The 24,642-nt window shown below is 37.5% G+C and overlaps 1 protein-coding gene and 1 long non-coding RNA gene across 3 annotated transcripts in view; both read left to right on the top strand.

The window, feature by feature from the left end:
• LOC147907275 (uncharacterized) overlaps positions 1–24,642 on the top strand; it is a 79,725-nt gene that overhangs the window by 35,118 nt on the left and 19,965 nt on the right. The gene's annotated exons all lie outside the window — the stretch shown is intronic.
• bs (serum response factor blistered) lies at positions 894–24,532 on the top strand. 2 transcript variants are annotated; one of them, XM_011055601.2, is made up of 5 exons: positions 897–1,617; positions 5,248–5,499; positions 12,741–12,855; positions 16,846–16,974; positions 19,202–24,532. In XM_011055601.2, the coding sequence occupies exons 1-5, from the start codon at positions 1,114–1,116 to the stop codon at positions 19,408–19,410; spliced, it is 1,209 nt and encodes a 402-aa protein (XP_011053903.2). In that variant the 5' UTR covers positions 897–1,113; the 3' UTR covers positions 19,411–24,532. The 2 variants fall into 2 exon arrangements, with proteins under 2 accessions (XP_087270120.1, XP_011053903.2); XM_087413994.1 differs by lacking the exon at positions 16,846–16,974 and having other exon boundaries at positions 894–1,617.

Below are 24,642 nucleotides of genomic sequence, written 5' to 3'. Positions count from 1 at the left end.
ATTGAAACATGATGAATTAGTTGAACCCCGAGATTAAAATGAAACTGTATTGGTAAGTCAATTGCGAAACGTAACGAATGTTTGTCGATCGCAAGTAAAGTTTGTATGACAGCGTAACATATCGTCAACATCTCGTTTAGAGTTCCGTGAACGAGACATTGCCTAAAGGCACGCACGTTCCACCCTCTTCGCCCCTCCATCCATTTTGATAATACCATGCCGAAAGTTCGCACGTAGCGAGGACGGTAGCGTCATCGGCGGTACAATAAACTCGGAAGTAAAGTTTACATTCCGTAATACAGCTATACGGGTCGGCCGCCGCGATTTGCGGTCACGTATAGCAGAAATGCAGATCGGCCAGGGGGGGCCGGAAAGGCGTGCAGGAAGCGCTACTGTCAGTTGGATTGGTGTTTCGTAGCGGCGCGCCGTACGATCATTCGAAAAGGAAGGACCACCTCTGTTCACCATATTTGGCAAACTTTCCCTAATATGGTAACGTCTACTTCTAAATATGGCAGCCGGGGACGCCCTCTCGGCGCGCGATGTACCATTGCGCGGCCACACTCGTGGCCGAATATCATCCAAACGAAGATACGTATAGACGATCTGCCGATCGAACGGGACAGTACGAAGTCCGGGAGATTTTTCGATATCGATTTCGGCGTGGATCCTCGTCTCGTCATAGCCATGGCGTTACAGTGGACTAGTTTTTTACGGCGTAGTCGTTCGACGGTGGGGGGAAGTTCGGGCCGCGCAGCGCAGCGCAGCGAGGCATCGCGCGGCTGATCGGTGCCGCCGCCACGCCGCCACCGCCACCGCCACCGCCGCCGCCGCCGCTGCTGCCGCTGCCGCCACGCCGCCGTCGCCGCCGCCACCGTCGTGGCTCGCCTGGGCGCTGTGGTTAAGCACACGTAGGTCAAGTTACGATACTCCGCTTGGCGCATTCAGTTCGCGGGGAGCGCTCGTGCGGTGCGCGTTGTTGTCCCGTGTTCCTCTAGATGATCGATCACGTGGTGGACACTGCGCCGAGTTCCGCACGCGATAGCGATTCCGTCGCGAAGAATCGGCGCCGCCGTCGTGGGGAAGGGATTAAATGTGCGCGCCGACGCCGCGATGGACAACCCTAGCGGCGGAAGAGACGGTCGGTACACGAGCCTCGGCTACAGCATGGGGATGATCGGGAGCGATGCTGGCACGGAAATCTACGGCCGACCGTCCACCTCCCAGCTCGCGGCGGCGGCGGCTGCGGCGGCGGCGGCTTCCCAGATAGGCCGCGGCGGCGCCACCATGATGTCAGCCGCGGGCGCCGCGACGCCAGGCGTCGGACCCGTTCAACGGGGTATCAAGCGCAGCATCTCCGACGTTTGCTACGGCGACGACGGTAATAATCCACGGCAGCAATCGCTCTCGCAGGGCATGCCCGCCGGCGGCATGCCCGGCGACTGCGTCCCCGACAATCTCGACGAGTCCTTCACCAGTCTAGGCCAGCCGAAGAAGTCACCCCCTTCGAATGGCAAGAAGACTAAGGGCCGGGTGAAAATTAAGATGGAGTACATCGACAATAAATTACGGAGATACACCACGTTCTCCAAGAGGAAGACTGGCATTATGAAGAAGGTTTGTATTGCGTATATACCACGCAACCTGATCACTGATGTAATTGCACGATGGACGTACCGGCTTCTCGCTCTCGAGTCTCTGTTATCGTGTTAAGGGCGCAGTGACTCAACTCGATGCAGCGTCGTCTACCTACCTCTCTCGTCTCTTGACTCTTGATAGTTCAAGTGCTCCGAGAGAGGGAGAGAAAGAGAAAACAAAAAGAGAATGTGCGTGTGCGTGTGCGTGTGCGTGCATGTATGTATGCGCGCGCGTCGTACTCTGTGAAAATAGTATTCACGTCGACGAGACACGTCGGAGCAATCGGAGTACGCCAACGGAGTAGGATGTCAGTACGATGTCTCACGTGCGTTTTCTCTCCGATTATCGCGACGACAGCGGGAGTCGGGAGTCGGGAGTCGGGAAATGGGATGACGGGATGCTGCGCGGATGGCTCCAGCGCGTGCGCGCTCGCGATTTACGAGTGACAGTACTCGCGCTCTTCCGCGGCTATTACATGCTTTTGCTAAAGAAAGCCGGTTGCTTGCACTTGAAGCTGCCAGTTAGCGTTCATTGCGATTTACTTTTTTCTGTACCGCTCTCTGTCGGAGACTGTAATCTAAATCTCTCCCAAGAGTGGAGAGCAAATCTCTCTCCAATTCCTTCATTTTCTTTTATTAGAGGCACGAGGAGGACAACACGATTGAATCTCATTTCGAGACTGCACTGCCAAACTCTTGTCACTGTATCTCGAATTGACGAAATTAATTGCTGTTTTTACCGATAAATAACCGGATGAACATAGATAAATATAAGATATCTGGACGCGTTTCATATAATTTAAATTTTCCAAATGTTTATGATGACAAAAATTTTACTTCATTAAAAAAAAGATCTTTCCATCGACGTTCTTACGTAAAGTACTAAAGTTCTCGCGAATGAGAATTAAGGTTGGTTGGTTCCAAAATTGTAGCAATCGTATAAATTTTTAAATAATTATTAGGACTTTTTTTTATTTTTGTCACAATCTCGATAAAATATGTCCTTTTCTTTCTCTGTTATATTATCCTGACAAATTTTTTTATAATTTTTTGTATCTTCGTCAACTATTGTCTCATACTTTTCTACGATTTAATACTGTTACATTACATTTTTCTACACTTTAATAATATAATTGTTCTTTACTAACGTTTAGTTATTTAAAATCAAATATCAGTTTAAATTAATCGTTGTTAAAATCAATGTGTGTACAGATAATGAAGATTGCTCCTATTTTTTTACTCAAATTAAAAAGTAGATAAATGTATTTTATAAGCGCACGAAACATAAAAAAATTTCAGTCACCGTATTTAAAATTTTTTAATTTTATGTATTATAATTAGAATAATAATTAAAAATACATTGTTATTAAATTGTTACTAAATTTGTTTTAAAAAAAATCAATCACTAAACATTTTAGATAATATCGTTCAAAGATATCTGAATGGCTTGAAAAATTATAAACATAAAAGGTTGAGATCGCGGAGTACTGTTCCATAAAAAAAAAGAGTAATATTATTAAACTAATCTCTTTTTTCTCTCTTTCTTTCTCTTTTTTGTAGTATATGTATTTTCGAGTGAATAGATTTAAATAAAATTGGCTGTTTGTACAGAAAGGCGACTGTTAATTCTAAAATGCGTTATCTCTTTTTCTCTCGCCTTCCAATTTGTTACTTTATCCTTATCCTGTTACTTACGTCAATAAAACGTTTATGTTCTTTACTATATTAAATAAATATCTCTTTCTTTAGTGAAAAAAAACTTGTCATAAGCGTGATATATAAATTGTGAAACTATTTATATTTATAATCATTTTTATATTTATAATCTAGAGATCGAGATTTATAAATAATTAGGATACATTGAAATTACATATGTTAATTTATCGAGTTATTAATGACACAATTTGCATTAAAAATGCTTGAAGAAATAATTTTGCATTCTTTATTTTGATTTTTTTATGAGATGTTAAATTGTGTAGATTAAAAAATAAATTATATTATGAAGAATATATATTAAAGAATTGTACTATAAATAAAAACGTCGAGATAATATCGACAGAAACGCTAAAATATGTAAAATTATATTATGTATATGTTTAGACAAGAATTTTGAATTAAATTCATTCACATCATCGTTTCGGAAATGATTAAATTTATGATCTCATGTTTAATTAAAGACACGCGATTGGAATTGTATTTACAAAAAACATGCATAATTAATGAGGTACATATATAAAGAACGATGAGTAACCATCTAAAATTGATCAAGTACTACTTTTTTTTTTAACTTTTAGATTTTAATTAAGTATCCGTGTCAAAACATGTATACACATTTTTAGTTGTTTTAGAAATTATCTGAATTGTGTTTTAACAAAGAAAACATTAAACGACTTATCTTTTCGATAAAGAAATTTGAATTTCAGCTTTCACACATTTCGTAAAATGTTAAAAAGCAAAGAAAATAATAGGCATATTGTTGCTTACATCGATATAGGTATACGCATTACACCATATACTTGACTCGTTAGTGATGATATATATTCGTTATATCCTTAAAATTTAATTAGAATATTGATTATCTGTTACGAGCAATTTAATTTCGTCACCTATTAAACTGATAATATTCTGCTTTATGATGGAAATTGCTGGCATAAAGATGTCAGAATTCTTATCAAAATTTAAATAACTGTTTGGAAAAAACATAGTTATATAAAAAAATTAGCAATATTCTCTTCCTGTTCTTCATGATATATTAAAAAAATGTATTTAAAAACCATTGACCGATTTGATTCTTATAAACATTTATAAGTATCTATACCAGCGTTGCAAAATCACGCATGTAGATGTATAAAAGCTTTACACTTTATAGGATATGTGTGTGTGTGTGTGTGTATGTATTGTTTACTTTAAAAATATTTATCTGATAATCATGCGATGTCATCTAAATGGCATGCAATATGATTACGTTTTCGTTACTCGCGTTTATAGTGTTTTTCAGTTATTTTTTACATTGGATGTTTGATATGGATATCATTAATACTTAATATTTAAAAACCAAGGAAAATATATTTTAATATTTCGTGAGTCGAATATCAGCATTACATCAACAGTTTATCGTAATGATAGTAAAAATGTGTCACGCAAAAAGAATATCTCACGCAACAAAGTAATAGATTATCACAAAAAAAGCAGATCATGTTTACAATACATTAGTAAAATAAATACCTTTGTGTCTTTTCTAGTGTTTTATTAGAAATCTTCAAATAATGAATTGAACATTTATCTGATCTGTTATATTTTTGAGGATCTATTTAAGATAGAATGAAACATCTACGCATCTCATTCCATCTTAAGTACAGATTCTAAAAAAATATAATGGATCAATCAGAAGTTGTTTAGACAATTTCTGATTGATCCATTATATTTTTTTAGAATTTAAACCATATTTAAATCTCTTACTTGAGAATTTCTAATCTTTTATGGAGGAGGGAGAATCTAAATGAACGAATAGTTTTATGAATAAGTAACAACAGAAAATATCTGAACATAAACTAAGTACGTAAATACGTTTATCATAGAATTAACGAAGTTGTCGATGTCACATTTGCAGGCATACGAGCTGTCGACGCTGACCGGTACGCAAGTGATGTTACTGGTGGCGAGCGAGACCGGGCACGTGTATACGTTCGCGACGCGCAAACTGCAACCAATGATCACAAGCGATGCTGGGAAGGCGCTAATCCAGACGTGTCTGAACAGTCCGGATCCACCGCCGTCGGGTTCGTCGGGCGACCAGAGGATGTCAGCAACCGGGTTCGAGGAGACCGAGCTGACGTACAACATCGCCGACGACGAGCAGAAAGTAAGGCAACTGGTGTACGGCTCGCCGCACGGTGGCTCGCTGCACGCCGGGTATCCTGGTACCGGGCCCGGTAGCGGGCCAGCGGGCGGCCCGACCGCGGGGGCCCATCCGCCGCCACCGCCGCCACCGCCGCCGCCGGGCTCGCAGCACGCGCCACCCTCGCACGCGCAGCACGCGCACCTCATAGCGCATGCACACGCGGCGGCAGCCGCCGCCGCTTCCCCGAGCTCGCACCTCGTGCCATGCTCGAGCCCGGGCCCGATGCTCGCCGGAGGCCCATACCAGCAATCATGCCCTTCGCCTCTGCCGCCCCATCACGCCGCCTACCATCCCCATATGTCGCACTCGCACCCCCAACGGTAGTACGCGCTCGCCGCTCGTCGGCCCTTCGCGCTCCATCCTCCCTTCCCGCCGCATTTCACCTTTTAGGATCTTCTAAATTGCTTAAAGCAATTTGTATCGCGTCGCGTACGTTCGATCAGCGATGCTGACGATGCTGAAACGCGTGAAATTGCTGTGAGTTTTCATGTAGTACATATTCGGAAGAGAGAGAGATTTTTCTCGTGTTCGTTCGATGCTCGTGGATTCGGTTTGATTGAGAGTAACGCGAGCGGTAATGGTTATTGTTATTTACAAGAAAATTTGTGCAATTTATGTTACGTACGAATTGAATTACGATTAGGTATCGTGACGTTCGTGAAATATTGTGCGGTGCGTGTTGGTCGAATTATATTTCATTTTGAGCGCGGAGTTAAAAGAATCTTTAATTAACAACGGTCTAATTTGGCGAATTTTAGAGCCCAGATTGCTACAAAATGAGACAAATCATCGTTTAGATGTCCGCGCGTAACATTTTTCGTATTTTTAAAATATGCTTCAACACATCCTGCAAATTTTTGGTGCGTGTTTGGGTCATTTTTCACAATTAACTCTGCTTTCCTGAGAAATACGGTGTACAACTATTTTAACGTACGCCAACGCGAGGTCGCGCGCGGCTTGTAGATATACTGAAATAATTTCTCTTTGGGCATATAACACTGACGTAATTTCCCTTTAGACGATGTATTACTTGTATCGCGCCGGCGAGCGTGCCGTAGAGTCACGTATGATATTTATTAAATTATATACGATGGGCGCGCAAAAGATTGTAGGCTTCCCTTGCGATCGAGTATTCTTCAACGTTTGGTCTTATATGTACTGAAAAAAAATGTACTAAATCTAAAGACATATTTATTTGAATAGTACTAACATTTACTTTTAGTAAATAAATATTTACTTAAAATAAAAAATAATAGTTAAATCAAATGGTTTTTGTATAAAATGAATATATATTTATATCCAATAAATATATATTTATTTAGTAAATATTTACTTAGAACTATTCTAACAAATATTCTTTTTTAATTTAATATTTTTTTTCCAGTGTGACCACACGATCGATTTCCGCGCGCGCAAATCTAGTCCAATCTTTCGACACGTTTTTACTCAAATGTATATACTTAAATATATATCCACGCGTGTTACATACATATATGTAAGTAAATATATGTATATCGCCTTCTTATATATACATGGTCTATCTAAAAAGTTACCGAACTTTTTTTCTACATGTCATCTAATATATTATCTATTGAAATAGTGTGAAATGATTTCTATGAAACTTAATGTCCCTAATTCTATAAAGTTACATTTTTTTTTGCGTTATGTAATTCATTTATTATATCGTTAAAAGTAAAAAATTTTTAAATTCGTCAAGAAGAATAATTGAACAAAAATATTAAACAGTGTTCACAAAAAATGTGTTTGATCGTCTACTGTATTCGTTTTCATTCTTTTTCCAAAGTTGATAGTGAAGAGATACTCTAATACAATTTTTAAAATTGTGAAATACAAATGGTTTCGAATCAGATTATTTTTTTTCATTTCGAAAAAGTGTACAATATAAAAAAATTATACAATTGCTATAAAGACTTTATTACTTCAGATGGAATATATTTTGAATAATTAATAAATAAAATTAGAAAAATCACACGAGTAATTGAATTTTAAATAAAGTTCGAAAACTTTTGAGACAGATTGTGTATATGTACATATTGGTGAATCTCGATTAAATATTGCGTGCTTTGAATTTTGTGATCTCGCGCGCGAAAGGGTGGAACGACAGAAGCTCGCTGTATAATTGAAATGTGAAAAATAGAGTGATTTCTATTTTGCAACGATTACATAACGAAAGAATGCAAATCCGCCGTCAGCGATTTTAGAAACAAATTGCAGACGGATCGTGATCGATGATCTCGGAAATCAGATTGAGCGGATTGTCGATGAGATGAATGTCGTTCAATATCTATATATGATTAGATTTCCGTGGTAGGCGAAGTCCAAAGCTCGGCATATTAGATGAAATACGATAGTATTTGCATCAACGAGAGTCACCGTGCGATAGAAAGACATTGCGAGGAAAAATATCGTTATTATATATAATTAATGGATTAATTAATTAATTATTTTATAGATTATAAATATATAGCGTAACACATCGTGTGATCAATTACTCGGTGAAAATAATGATAGAATTTCGAGTACTCCATCTAGTACTTGTTCGTCCAACAGCTCTCTATTTTATTTGTCTCTTTCGTTTTTTTTTTGTTTACTTTTTTTATTTAACTTAAATATCGTATTATTTATTGAGGAAGTCGACATTTTTTATTTATTAAAAGAAAAAAATATCGTTATTGTAAGCCGATGTTGTTCGCAGCGTCGGTGTCGATACTCTTTTTTTTTTTTTTATATCGTGTACTTTACATGCGTTGTAGAAAATACTCCTTTTGTCTCTCTTCGCGAGGGATATTTAAAGTACTTATTTATCTCTATTGATTTTATCGAGGAGAAAAAGTCACTATTCGAAAAATCATGCGACAATGAATTTGATTCATCGAATCGGTGGTGTGAGTGCGAATTCGGCGGTGCACGCTTAATACTGTAACGCATTTCTTTTTTTTATTGAGCATTATTGTGTCTCGTCCATTGTTTCTTTTTTTTTATTGTTTGCCGTGTAACGTGTTGTGTATCGCAACTGGCATGTGTAGTTATTTGGATTGTCTTTTCTCGCAGAATAAGTAGCTAGTATTTAGATTACCTTTTAATTTAATCCATCCCCTCTCCCCACAATTTTTTCTCCTGTATATCAATCCCATTCATCGACATTGTGCATGCGTACGTATGTATGTATTATTTGCTGATATTCTGTATTATATATCGTGGGAAAGAGAACCGAGGAGAAGGCAAAGGTAAAAAGAGGAACAAGGCCGGGAAGCGAGGGCCTTTAGGACCCAATCAAATAGATATATAGAAACTGTAATCTACCGCGCGTCTCGACATGCAGAGAGTACAAATAATAATAATAATATCGATTATGATTTTAACGATAATCTGCGAATAATGCGGCTCTTTCACATGATTAGTTTGTATTTTAGCATTTTTGTACATAGCATAGTAACTGTAAAAAATACTGTGATAATATTTATATATTTTTACGCCTATGAAAACACATACACACATACATACATACAAATTTCACCTTTATCATCTTTGACAATATAGTCCCTGCGATCAAGTGACTTGATTTTCTGCTGATAGATTCTCATTGTGCACGATCTTACCGATGTCATTTACTCTCGCGGGCCAGGTAGGTATTTCACAAAATTTATAGTTTCTTCTGCGAATTCGTATTAATTTTTAACTGAAAAAATTCTGTTGATTTGTGCGAGATAAGCTTTTAAATTTTCAAGTAAATAACAGGAGAAATTTCAGAGGTAAGAATCTCACCAAAGTATGGAGAAGTAAAATATTATAGAATATTTTTCACGATACATACGAGAATTTTTTTTCTATAATTATATGTGAAACTCTTTCGGCTATTATTGATAATTCTTTGAGAATTATTCTGACTTCTGAAATATTTCCAGATACGTTCGCGTAAACTCTTCTTGCGAAATACTCCGTTGAGTCACTCGTAAAAGATTCTGAATAGTAACGGAGATGTTACAATCTTATATTTCGCGTTTCGGCCACGGGCCCGACATATGCCTATTTTTGACAATCTGGTTCGGGATATATTTAGAGGTCCAGAAACATTCCGCAGTATGTTAGGGATTCCTTTATTTCTAACGGTGCGTTAGGACTATCATGTATATTATATCGAGAGTTCAATATTATTATTGCATGGCAGTAATCTGGGAAATAACAACGTCATTCAATGCACGAAGATGAGATGCGCGCGCGAGGACGGAAGCGGAAGGTAGGTTGCGTTTCAATCAAAATAATACGCATTCGGTATATTTCTAATAGAGGCATCTGGCTATTGCTTAATGTATCTTTTTTATCAATTAGTTAATAATAACAATACATGTGCACGAAGAATGTCGAACAAGCAGTTTAGCATGATTTCGATGATATCGCGTCTCGATTGAAGTCAAACATTAAGAATAGTATCTTCGTGAAGATCGAGATTATTGAAAAAAAAAAGCCATCGCAGTACAGCGAATAGCAGATACGTTGCATCTCTTACGCGCAATATGGATGCAGGTAATATTTATCGCATGATGTTTTGTTAGTACATTAGCTAGCGTTAATAGTAAGTAATAATTAATGCAGATTACGAATATTGTATCCCAAAATACAAAACGATGCGTTGAATGTGTCCATGATTTTATTTTATGTCAGTACGACATAACGCTTTATCCAAACTTACAAACGCGAGATGTAAGTTTATATTAAGCACGTAGCTTGTAAACTATATCTATCTCTTTTTTGCGTTTGTGTGATTTTGTTTGTGAGAGTAAAGTTGTGAATAACAAATGCCTGATGCCCGGTTAAAGGAAGCGGAAGTAAAAGTTAAAGGATAAGAAACGTAAGTCAAGATGGCGTACGACAACATGCAGTTTATGGAGAGATCCTCATTCTTCGATTGAATGCCATCCTGTCCGTCATGAGATCGTTCTTCATTTTGTTTTTCGAAGAGAAAAAGGTAGCTGCAAATATTGATCTACAAATTGTCAGAAATTGTCGGATTTTTTTCTGATTATGCTGATATTCTTCGTTCATTCCTTCGTCCATTTCTTCGGCTAGGAGGGTGCATTTTCTCAGGGTTTACTCGCAGATGGCGCTCGCGTATTCTTGGTACCGGAAATGCGTATGGAGCTTTCGATATCCCGAGGGCAACTGTGAGGTCAAAGAACGGTTTATGATTTAATGGGCGTAACGATGTCCATGAATGCCGTCTCATTCGTTCGTTTGTTCGTTCGATTGTTTCTTCGCCAGGGTTGCAGACGAAGAAGACGCGCGTCCAGGTGTATCGCCTCGCAGAAGAGAGAGAGAGGGGAGGGGGAGGGGAGTAAACGCGAGGGAGGGAGAGAAAGAGAGAGGAATAGAGAACGGGCCTCGCGAGATGTCTCCGTGAGGGAGACTGAGAGAGAGAGAGGGAGAGAAAGAAAGAGAGAGGGGGCGGGGAGGGAGAGGGAACGAGACCGCGCACTCACGCACGTACGCACGTACGCACGCACGAAAGGTGGAAGCGGAGTTCCATATACGGTCACCTTTGTCAAAGCCCGGTTGTCGCCATATACAGGCAATGTTCGCGATGGCAGACACTTATATAGAGCCCGAGTTAAGAGTCAGGAATGTTGCTTTTTGTCGCGCCTTCTCTACACATACACGCGCACCCTCCTGCCTGTTCCGCAGTAAATGGCGGGGTAGGAAAAGCGATGAGTGAGAAAAACGCGCACGGCGCGTAGACGGAAGCGAGAGAACGCGGCCGTGCGCTCGTCGCCGCGACTTTTCGAGCTTTCCAATTGGTACCGCACTTTCTCGACTTCCCGCGTACGGACGATTCGACGAGCATGTGAGACGATTCGCACACGCATTCCAGCCACAACGCTGGATAGGTGCAACGCTGGATCGGAGCAAATTGCAAGACGAAAAACGTGTATTCTTCTTCAACTCGAGTCGTGAGATCTTTAACAATAGAGTTTACAGTAATATAACTGGAGGAAATTAATTGTTTGTAATTCCGTATATATTTAACGACGTATGTGATTGAAAATGTTACTGGAAGTGAAGAGTCTAAAGATTTGGAATTTCTTATGATGAAGAGATTCTTTTGACCTTTGCTGTAAAAGAAGAATCGATCCGTTATAACATTTACAAATTTATTACACATATCACTCAACGTAATACGGTAGAACTGTAATGGTAAAGTATATCGTTAGGATTTCTTTCATATTTACGTCAATTACAATTATAACAGTGTCAGCTTTCACGACAAAAATAAATAAATTATAGTAGTCAACGTTTAACCGGCAGATGAAACAGGAAGTCCGAAATCTTATATATATATATCCTATAATATATTAATTACTCGAAGCAATAAGAAACATGAGATAAACCTGGAGCACAACTTCGCATAACGCATAATACATAAAGTACAAGAGAATCGATCAATCGGAGTCTTTCCTTTCCATTAAAAAAAATTCTGATTGGTTGATTCTCTCATGGGCTTTCAACAATTACAGTCAGATGTGAACAAAATAATTGACTGTGATTGGTCAACTTCTTACGGCTTGAGACTCAAAGCTTACGCAATGGTTTATAGAAAGCCCAAAAGACTATGATTGGTTGATTCTCTGTGCTCCGGTCTGTACACGTATTTTGCTCTTTCGCTTGTCGACAAGCAAACTCTGCTACGAGTTCCCGTCGCGCAAACGGGGCAGGAAAGTCTCGCGCAAGAAGCGTTCCCCGGCTTCGAGGGAGAATCCCCGTCGCGAGCGAATCCGCGAAGAGGATACCTCTTTTCCGCGGGCGCATCGAGCGCACTCGCGCGAGTGGAGTCCGTGAGAGATGGCCATATAAGGAGCGCGAACAAGATGCTCGCGCATCTCTCTCTCCGTCCGCTAGGTAGGTAGGTAGGTAGGTAGGTAGGTAGGTTGGTAGGTAGGTAGGTAGGTAGGTAGATAGGTACACACGTTTGTTGTATGTATGTACTTATGTATCATTCGGTAGCGTATCTACGTTTCTCTGCTTGCGTCGCTGTTGTCGTTCGGACTGACAATGATCCTCTTTGCGAGAGAACGCGTACCCCCGCGTTATCCAACCGCTCCGATCCCACCCTCGCCTTGCTCCGCTGACGACGAATCGTATTCGAGGCGGATACTCGATAATATCGCTCTTCTCTTTCTTGGTTTCAGGAGGAAGGCGCGTCGCCCAGATCCGACGTCTGCGCTAACGAGAGCGACGGCGAGAGCAGCGACGGTGACTCTCCCGTCGTCCCTAAGGATCCTCTCAAGATTACCAATCATTCGGGTGAGTCTCGCCATAGGATCGCGAGGATCGTTGGAGAACAGCTGTGCTTGGATTAGAATTCATGAAGCCTGGCTTCTCTCGTCCTCCCCTATGAACCCTGGTACGCGTCGAATATACTGTACGCTTTCTAAGATATTAGGGGCGGTATTTACAGTCCGTTATTATTTCAAGACTGTCTTAAGTAATGTCTTAAGACGTTAATATGGCCCTCTGGCCGGTATTCAGTCATTCCTTTATTCAAGACTGTCTAAGTTCTATCTTGAAGTGTCACGAATCATTCAGAGAGCTGTATTAGGGGCTCCGCACAATAAAAGGAACAGAGAATAAGAATTTCAGTCCATCAGAAACTGTGGAATCGAATTATGAATACTCACTTCTGATTGATTCGTGACTTCTTAAGACTGTATTTAAGACGGTCTTGAATAACATCTGACTATGAATACGACTCATATATATATGTAGCATTCGTCGCGTATACGAGAGCGAGAATTTTTTTTTAATTATAATTTATTTTTAATTATCTTTGTCCGAGCTTTGTTTGAACAGGATTAGACGTCTATTCCTCCAAAAGAGAGATATTTCAGGATTTAAGAAGTTGAAGTCTCGATGGAGATAAATAGATGTCCACAGTCTTTCCGATAGGAAAATGTTTATGAAGGTATACGATAAAGTTGTATATAAAATTTAGAAATATAGATTTTTTATAAAATATTAGAATCGTAAAATTTTAAAGAAGTAAAGAATTAAATGTTTTCGGAAGTAATTATAAAATATTTATATTTAAAATCTGATTTGTCCGTTTTTACACAAATATTATTTAGAAATTTTATTCTTCCAAAACTGCCTAGGAAATCATTTTCGAGCAATTTTCGTTAATTCATGATGCTGATTTAATTTCGTGTTTCTCTTGGATGTTTCATGTATACGTTCAACTTACATTGAAGTTATGAAAAATTATACTTTTTTTTTCCGAATAGTCAAGCATTGTAAACATTTAAATACACGGCTTCTATTGCGATATATTTGTTCAAAAATAGTAGGAAATTATCGCGTCCTTGGAAATTACGTATTACAAACATGCGGAAAGGAAACGTAGATTAAGAACAGCATACTCGTATGTTTGATCTCGTTAATTCGTGCATTTCCTTGAGTCAACAAGGTTTGCAAATCTCCATAAGAGAAACGGAACACTTTTGAATATCAGTCGCGTTATTACAGAGTAAACCATATCATTCGTCACTACACGGGCACGATTATTAGCGTTTGCGCAAGGTACACTTGGATTAAGTTCTGCGGTTACGTCGATTTTCTGTCATTCACGGCCGCGATTATTCATGATACCTTTCGCTGTTCCACATGGAAAGATAGGCCTCCCACGCAATAGATTTTTATAGAATTCTGCAAACGTGTGTTTTGCAAATTGTTGAAAATTACTAGATGTACATAAACGTAAGCTGTGTATCTTGACCGGAGGGGTAAATAGAACGATCTTTTCATAGAACGATAGTATTATTACCGATTATCTTTCCTCTTTGCCAAAAGTAGAAATCGTTTTCGTCTCGAACTATCAAGATCGCAATTAAGAAACGATCCGAGATTGCCGGATTGCAAAATCAGCGTGTCGAAGCAGCCGTCCTCCTCCGCGCCGTCTGTATGCTAATCGCGTAGTAGTCTAATTGTCGTCGATACCATTCGCGTCGCGCTTGACCTCAACGCACATTGATAACGAACAGCTGGTCGGATGGAGGTAAGCGTCGTAAAGTAAGCGCGAGCGGGGCGGGGTGAACATTCGCGTACAGTGCACGCATCGGTGCGGCAGACACGAGAGGAGGAGAGGAGGAGACGGAGAAAGAGGGAACGAAGCGTGAGAAAAGGTGGGAGGGAGGTGATGGTGGTGGTGGTAGTGGTAAAAGAGGAGGAGGTGGAGGAACGGGACGGGGGGGAGGGAGAGAGGAGACGTTTAAAATGCGAAAGGCGTGCGAGCGATGACGGGGTTATCCGTGTAGGGAGTACGCAAGCAGTCGCGCGCGGCACGGCGATGACCAAACTTAGACGACAACCGTGCTGCCTAACTGGGAAGTAGGATCCGGTCGAAAGCCGCTCCGTTCGCGTCGCACCGCTAAGAGCGCGCGGATGCAGGTGTACACATAAATATCGATGCTAATGCGTCGCGTGGATGCCATTCTATCGCGCTGCTTAACCGATCGTCGCGATCGCGCTTTTTTTTTCTTTTTTTTTTTCCCGTTTTTCCCTCCTCGCGACTCGGCCGACACCGCGGCCGTCGCTCCCGTCGTCCCCGTCCGTCCCGTTCACGCGAATTCGATGATAGCCGACCCGATGACTTATTATGTTCCTATATATGAGAGAGGGCGACGTATGCATAATTTATCCCTGCGGTATAATGAAGGCGCGTGCGAGAAATCTCATCGTTATCGGGCAAATGAATGGATGTGTACCGCGCAAGTCCGCCTTTAATTAGACACGTTTGTTCGGTTGTGAGATGTGTAGAAAACACATGCAAGAGTTTTTTTTTTTTATCGTGTAAATATATATCTATATAAGGTTGTTCTCAATAAGGAAAGCTAACAGACGCTTTTCGTATTGAGTATTAATGTAATAGTTTTGTAAAAATATTGATAGAGATTCGTGATTGAGTATATAAGACAAAATTCAGGGGGATGTTATGCTAAAGTATTTTGCAATAATGTTATTTATTTTCAAGCATTGAATATGCTTAATAAGGAATGTTTGTATCAACATTAAATGACCCTGGTATTTTCCAAGAGTTTTATTTGCGTCTTGATTGGTAAACTATTGAGTATCAAACATGAAGTAGTATATAATTAGATGCTATTTATAGATTCGAAATAGTTATTACTTTAGATATCAAAAGTTTTTCAACTGATATGCTGCGACATACTGATGTACCGTGAAAATTTTAGAGAAGGTAAAAAGAAGGAAAGAAAATTAGAAGTATGTATCATAAAAGAGCGAGTAAAGCGTGAAATAAAGATATTTTAAAAATTGTGAAAATTATTAAATTATATTACATTTACTTTTATTTTAATCAAAACAATATTATTGTTTTAATAAAATCACTATTAAAATGATAAAATAAAGACTTTAGAACTTTACTTTTTATTTCTGAATGTCGTATTGATGATATCTAATAAAAGATTACTAAACACTGAAGCTTGCGTGTGCACTTAATGACGTACATATTTTAATAAATTTGACTCGTTATTTATGTCGCAAATTAAAAAACGTTGAAAAACGCTACTTTCAATTTGTAATATAAATATCATTATTAACAACTTTCGATCATGTTTCACGAATATTCGAGCACATCAACTTGAAAAAAATGCCAACGTTACTCCCGGTAAATGATCTCCTAGTTTGTGCGTGATTGTAATTCTTTAATTATTCCTTTTTGCTCTCAATTTATATCTCTTGAAAATTTATCGTATATGGCTGTACAAGAGGCACGCATATGAAATGTAATAATTCATAGGAGATATAGGTGAATCAGAGCGCAGATTTGCACTTGGGTGGTCCGGTTTGAAGCCTCGACTCGGCCGCCATTCCTAAGTTTTTCTCAACGATATACATCTGTATATCGGGGGAAAGAAAACAAGTTTAACTTTAACGTCGAACGATGCATTTCACAATTTCGATACAAATAAGGGATATACACGAAGCCTCTCTCTGTATTTTACGTCATTCGATATCTCGCCATTCTCGGATACGTGTCGATGTTTATTCTTCGCGTTCAGAAAAACGGAGTTATCTCGTAACTCAAAAATATCGAGGGGGAGGGGAGGCATGCAGAGTACATAAAATATTTAAAATATGTCCAAACCGCGTGCGGGACTTTAACGTCACAAGTGTACGCTCGCAATTGCGTACCTCGGTGCGTTTTCTCGCGAGAAATATCATAAAGCCAGTGGCTTTACAACCCCTCACACGCTCAATTCCTCTTTGATTTCCTAGGAAATGTGCCTTCGTTCTCTGCAGGGATTATGTACCAGGTGCCTCAGAGTGTCATTTATTCGCCCAGTCCAGGGGTCTTGCTCGGCATAGGACAAAACGGGCAACCGGTGCAAATATCTCAAGACGGAGGTAGGTTTCTTTCCTCCGCCACGTTGCGGAGGAACGCGAGTCACGGGCTGTTTTGCGCAATATATGTCGCACGGTACGCATTTAACGCATTACGAAATGCCCTTACGTGAGACGAGGGCACTCGGGCAGAGGATTTGTTTCGCGAGGAATCAGTTTTACGTCGGAGGCTAAGAACCTTCGGAAATCGCTCGCGCGCATTTTCCGCCTCGTCTGAATCACCGGCGACAACATCGGGTGACAATTGCGTATCTGGATGCGAGATTATGACTAATAAATTTACGTAACGTAAGTCGCTCGTTGTTGCCGATCGTGAAGATTAATGTATAATGCGTTTCGCACGGCGTTTATGTTCGAGACGGTGTAGGAATAATAAGGAGGAGGAAACGCATGAGAGATGGATGCAACGGTAAATGACGAATCATGGAATACTGTTAAGCATCCGACTTATTTGTGAAAGATTAATTTTATCTTTTTTGTGTACTTTCGATTTTGCGATACAATAAATAATTAAATATTAAAAAAAAAATGTACATTTGATTTTTCCGCGCAAAGATAATATAAGGCTAGTATTCAGTAGTTGATTCTTATTTTAAAACCGTCTTAAGTAATCTCTTAATATGTTAATACGATTCGGTTGTTTGTCACATCTTAAGACTGTACTTTTTAAATATCTGACTTGAATGAATATTGGATGTATATAAACACCGTCTACACTGAGAAAAATTTCTAGTTGAAATCTGATTACATTGATTAGAATTTTAATTGAGATAGTCAGATGTTTAATTATGGTGACCGAAATTTTGTTCGTCCATTTTCAACCAGAAATTTTTTTTAGTATATTATTTCTAATTTGTGATTATTAACTATTATTATTTACCATTCTTGGATCTAATTTATCATTTAATTATATTGGATTTATCATCCAATTTATCATCTAATTTATAATTCAACGTCAGGTTAATATATTGACTGTTATTGGATCAATATTGTAGTCAATGATGATTTATTAGATAAAACCTTATATTATTTATGGCTGCACATCGAGGTTTCAATTTCCGTGTTTATTGCTAATGTATATAAAAGCTATAGCTGAAAGGCTCCTATTATGAGATACCGAGTTTTTTGGATAAATGCCAGAAGTCTATGGGCAGAATTTAAAAAAATAATAGATTATTTTGAAGGAAATTTAATAAGCTTTAAGATAACATTATATAAAATTTAATTCAAATTCCATTTTTTTTGAAAATTAAAGAAATGTAAAAAGTGAGCAAATCGCAAAGTCAAAAAATTGTGCTCCTAATATGAGATGCCCCGAGAAATCGATAGTAAAACGCAAAATATATCAGTATTGCAATTAAAAAAAACTTTATTTCATATTTCTAAAATGCAAACAAACATAGCTAGCGTTCATGAAAAATGAGCATGCGATAGATTATATTCAGAATTCGTCTTCAGATAGTTGGAATCAAGCATCGCAGAAATAAGCTCTTAACATTCATTCCGGTTATCCTTTTTATTATTATACAATAACATTTACTCTTTAGCAACGATTTTCACTATAACATAGGCATACAGATTATTTCATATTAGAAGTACCCTGGGTATCTCATATTACAATTTTCACGCCTTATGGTTTTACAATCATCAAATCTAACTTATATAATTAAACAATTCAACATATCCCGTATTTTTCTATTAGTACCTTACTCTATCACTACATGAAGAATTTATTGCCAAATATTTATTTATTAAATAATAAACAAAGTTTAAAGGCTCATCTCAATGAAACTTGAAGACATCGAAATTCTAAAATTTTTACAATGACTACAGATATGATCTAATAATGAATTTTCTATTAAATAATTTTCAATCCAAAAATAATAAATTCATGATGGAATCAATAGATAGTTTATTAATTTAATTAGCAGAAACACCGCTATCTCATATTAGGTGCTTATCTCATAATAGGGAGTTTTCCTCTATTTAAAGAAAGTCTGTCAGAATATAAATAGCATCATCAGTTTTTTTATTATTCTTTTATCGATTCTACGAAAATTCGCGAATAGAACGAGCGGATTTTGCAAAAACATGATGTTCGTAGATAGGTCGAAAGTGGAAAAAGCGGATTGGATCGCAAAGAAGGTAGAATCGAGCAGGAAATGTAGCACTTTTTTTTCTCTTCGCGATGGTGCGTCTCATTTGATTTTCCCTTGCGATTTCCTTATAGGTACAGCACCGGCGACGAACTCATCGCAATCGAACCAGCCGTTCATCACAATACCGTTGAACGTCGCGATGAGCGCGGGATTGTCCTTACCGGTGACCTCCAGGATGTCCTCCAGGTCACCCACGACGACGACTTCGACGACAACGGCGGTAGCGGCGATGTCCGGCTGCAGCGACTTGCCTTCCGACCTGAGCAAAGATCGGGAATGACGCAGGAATTCTCCGACGAGCGGAGTCTCCGACGACGACGAAAGTAGCAGTTAAGCCTCTGCTTTCTCGCTCGCAACAGGCGGAAATTCGTCGTGCGAACTTGTCAGGCGAATCGCGGAAACGGATTTTCATGCCCACGCGGATATCACCGGTCTTGTGATACTTCCACGTCCGGGATAACATCGGAGCGAGTGATCCAGGTTTTCAAACGGATTACGAGCGACTATGACTTCATCGCCATGTGGGATTCTTCGCCCTCCTTCGTGCTCTCATTCTCGGGGACGGATGTTTGTGTACTTTTATACGAAGGAAACTAGGAGAACAGGATTTGCTAGTATGATCACGCACTTTTCGGTTAATAGGGAATATCAACATGAATATGAAATTAAATTAATAATGGGGCAAGAGCGAAGTTTCTAAAGATGGGAAGAATAACGAATTTATCCTAGAAAAGTATACATTTGCAGGATATGCTGATTGTAGATCGCTGATCACAAATTTTATCTCGAAGTATAAACTCGTGATGAACTCGTTGCGTGATAAACTCGTCAATTGTAACTATTCGATATATCTTTAAACGTTAATACTATTTTGAAACGTTTGCATGTAAGTCATAGAAAACAAAAAAGGGCTGAGACTTTATCTTTTCTTATTATTTTAGGTCTTATTATTTTGTAAATTTTTATACTTTTTCACTCAGAACACATATTATGGAATTACTGGAAATAAGTTCCGATTGGAATTATTCCGTTTTCTCTAAAAAGTACAATAAAAACTTAGGAAATAATTGAATAATTTTATAATATATATTCTGATTTCTGTATTTTTTTAACATAATATTTGATTTGTGATACCTTTCTAAACACATACAGTCTAAGTATTGTTTACTTAATTATTTTTTATTGATTATTAAAAAGTAAAATAATAGAAATATCTGACATCCTCTCAAAATTTGCATAACATCACTTCAGTATTAGATGCTCGAATCGCATATATATCTGGCGAGTATCCAGATACGTGGCAAATGGACAGTCCGGTCAATACGCGTGTTCAGGTATTCGCGTCGATCGTTTTGTACCGCGGAATAGAACTTCTCAATCACATGCATACACACTGTGTGTGAGGGTGTTGTTGGGACCCGCCACCCTCACTATCGTAATACGCCTAATTTGAATCGCACTAAAATACTCGAATGACCTGAACAACGAATACACTATAAACGAACCTCGGTAGCATATTCCGAGAATGCTCACTGCCAATTATGAGACTGACATCGCATACGTATGCAATACCTGTCCCGTTTAGATAGCCGCTTCGAGCGTTTTGCTTTTGGTTGTATCAAACGATCACTTTACTTTTGTAACGCAGTTTCGAATTATTTTTATTGACAGTTGAGTTGTTCGCGCGCTCCCGATATTTAATTATTATGGTGAAAAATAAATTATGGTGAATCATATTATCACACTAAATTAGATTCTTACACCACGTTTTTTTTATATAACTTCTCATTGTAAATGGAAACGGACGAGCGCGACGTTTCTTCGATATTTCATTTCGATGTCTCTATAAACTTCTGTATTTTGAAAGTAAATTCATTTCGTAACTATCGCGGCATTGTTACTTATAAGTTTATATTCTGAAATTCTAGAGAATGTTAATTATTATTTATCATTGCAAAACACGGAAAATCATACATCTCCAAATCGACATCATATCTTGCAATGAGCAGAGGAAACCGACCGTGAAGAGCAGCAGTTCTTCTTTAATTTACAATCCTTGAATTATCGACTTGGACATCAGTTTCGCCCACGTATTGCGCATGCTGTTGATATGCATCAGTTCTTTTGCGCCTGAAGCATTAGAATCAAGCGACAGTGTATATGTATGGACCAAAATATATTTGAGTAAAAATAATAGTTTATGCTATAGAATTTCTTTTTTGTTTTAGATCCAATATATTTAAAATCTATTCTTATATAAGGAATTCTCCAATGTTACACTAGATGTTTGAAAATTATTGTTAAAGAAAGATATTTTAATTGTTGAAAGAACTAGCCTAAAAATATCAAACGATTCTAAAACTTTCTACAATATTCTGATAAAATTTTTCAAACAATTTGCATTCTCCGTTTACTCATAAAAAAAAAAGATTTCGATGCATCAAAAATAAAAGAGATTTTTCCAGAACGAATGTATATTTTCCCACATGAATATTCGTGTTATTATACTGCGAGTATAAGTTTTCTTATTATCAGATAAATGTCACATAAATGTTTCTCAGTCTGACGAACAAGTACTGTATCATCCGCATATTACGATTTTTATGTAGAAATGATAAATTTCATCATCTGTATCGCGACATTTCGTTAACAGCGAACATTTCGCAGGTGCGCGATGCGATCGCGGTAAAAAGGAGTACACGTTCGAGATAAAGCGGACAACATTTATGAAATAATGGACGACAACTTTCCCCCGAGTTTTTATCGGGCGACCGTTTTATTCGAACGACATCATCTCGCCGAAATATGTATGTTGACGATATTATTGAGAGTATTACAGATCCGAGTATTTTGTCAATTAGTGCAAGTACCTATATGAAGCCCATTGTCTATTCGCAAAATATGTGTGCGAATTACACCAATATATTTTCATCGCTATTAAACTAGCCTAAGAATCGCGATGAAAGATATCTAAGAAAAATCATGAAATCATAATAATGCCAATAATGTATTATTGCAATTTCACGATTTACATTCTACAGAGCCTAAACCTACTCATATTGTTTGAAGAAAATTCTTACAAAATTATGTAAATTAATTTATGCACGTTCACAAGAGCGAATTACCTAATCATGAGAAATGTGTGTGAGTTTGACTTTTAACTTCACTCTAATTAATCGTACATCGAATCGTGGATATCATTTTTCGCTTAGTTTATCTCATAGACATAATAAGATTATGCATTCTTATGAAGTTATCATTATCGATTTAGAAAGAATGAGAGGGAGGTAGTTGAATCTCTCATATCACACACACACACACACTCTTTCTCTCTCTCTCTCTCTCTCTCTCTCTCTCTCTCTCTTTTTCTCTAAAGTATCTAATTAAAAAAATATAGAGTTGGAGAGAGATTCTAATATAATTCAATTCTTTCTAATGGAGCACAGATGCTAAGAGCAGAGAATGTGCAGTCTCCAATTTACAGATATGATACAGTCTCATGATATAAAGTCTTTTTATATCATGATTTGTCCATTCTTACGCGCATAGTTTCAATTCAATAGATCTTAATTATGATTTTCATTTTGATGTTTTTACATGAAAAAATATGTGCCCCTAATTCATAGTATCGTATCTTCATATATTATTAGTTTAATTTTTATTTATAATCGATTAGAGTCCGCGAGCAGTTGTGCATAAATCAAACTCTTAATGACAAAATCATATCTTGATACATAGTAACTTATTTAACATTTTATCTGTCGATGGTAGACATAGAAGGAATTGTTTAATTACTATGATGGAATTAATATGATGGAAACTGTTTAATGGTTCTGTCACGATATATATTAAGTATATGAAGAATATAATGATAATTTCCGGCAAACCTACTATTGAAGTTCGATTTATCTTCGGATCGAAAGCGAGTCTTTACGAAGACGGTCGTAAATGTAATAAGCGATATTCAAATCGACGGGAACTTTTATGAAAGCGATTAATTTGATTTTCGAAGATGAAAAGTGCATGATTTATTATTATGTTGCAACTTATGGATCAGCACAAATATAGCGCGATGAAAATTCGAAATAATAAACACGGATAAATATAGCACAAGAATTGTATGATGTAATATAAATCACATATGATGTTTAGAATGTTGTAAACGGCGGTTATATTGCGAATGATCTGTAGTTGCGACGCAATCTTGATGAATTTGTAAATCATATGAATCTTGCAGGATAGGACGTTTGTTGCGACGTCATATATCTTAGAACGTGCAACATTGAGAACTTCCAAGTTGGAAGACAATTGTTATTGTTTTAGTAAAAGTAATCTAGCTCTCAATTGTACGAATAGACACGTATAGTAGTGTGGATAAAACAAAACGAAGTGTTTGCAACATGATATATTGTCGAGTTAAAAAAATTAAATCTTTTTAAATGAAAAAAAGAGAGATAGTTTAAATAATTATTATACAATATTATTATATTATTATCTTTTTTATTTAAATAATAGTAATATAATATTATCATTATCTAAAATTATTGATAATAGTTATTATTTAATTCACATTTATCTCTCTATTAATTCATTAACGATAAATTCTAAATTTCTCGAAAAAAATAGTACTTAAGTTACTCTCTATCCAAACAGAGATAATGTAAGATAATGTGAAAAGTTCTTTTATTTTATTCATGCTACTCGCTTATTTATAATGGATATTTCGCGCCCACAGTTTTACGTGTACGCTTTAGACGTATTGGAGTCTCTCTTGTTTTAATTAATTATTAATACCGTAGGTTATAATACGAAATTGCTTCATCTAATCGAAAATGCTTGCGTTAAAATGTTGTAATTTTGTAATGGTTAAATTCTCATGATTTAGTCATTAATTGGAGAGAAGGAGAGATAAGAGAATCACATAGAAGATATAATTCTCTGAGACGAGCGCGGAAAAAAAATTTGTTATAAATGTGCTCGTGAGTCTAAATCAATTTATCTGGATCACCGTGTATAAAGGATGTATGAATTGCGAGCGAAGAATCCCATGAGAGACGAGCAATAACGTGTATATTACGTTTTACTTTACCTATTTTATATATAAATATTATATATATATAGATAAAGATATATATATTATATATATATGTATACACTATACTTTTTTATTACTTCTGTATTGAAATACTGCAGCGTGAAGAGTGTTTGTAACAGGATGCCGTAACGAATGCAAAACAAAAATATATAAAATCCACGTATCATCGTTTTCTCTCTTTTTTTTTTACACTAACTCTAGATAATAATAATCGCATCAATTGTGTGCTATTGTTAAAGTTGTTGCGAAATACAGGATGAAGGAGAAGAAGGAATGAAATACAAGTTGTGAGATTGAATATCTGAAATCTTAACCGATTGCTTTACTGATTTCCTGATATTTTTTTATATCAAAGAAGAAGAGAAATTTTTTAAATTGAAAATAAAGCTTCAACAATTTAAAAAATGTTTTTATATT

The sequence above is a fragment of the Acromyrmex echinatior genome, chromosome 15, assembly GCF_024713525.1.
Source record: "Acromyrmex echinatior isolate Ae372 chromosome 15, ASM2471352v2, whole genome shotgun sequence".
In the NCBI taxonomy this organism is placed as follows: domain Eukaryota; kingdom Metazoa; phylum Arthropoda; class Insecta; order Hymenoptera; family Formicidae; genus Acromyrmex; species Acromyrmex echinatior.
Note: the sequence above shows the minus strand (reverse complement) of the source record. Positions and strands in the feature narration are given on the sequence as shown.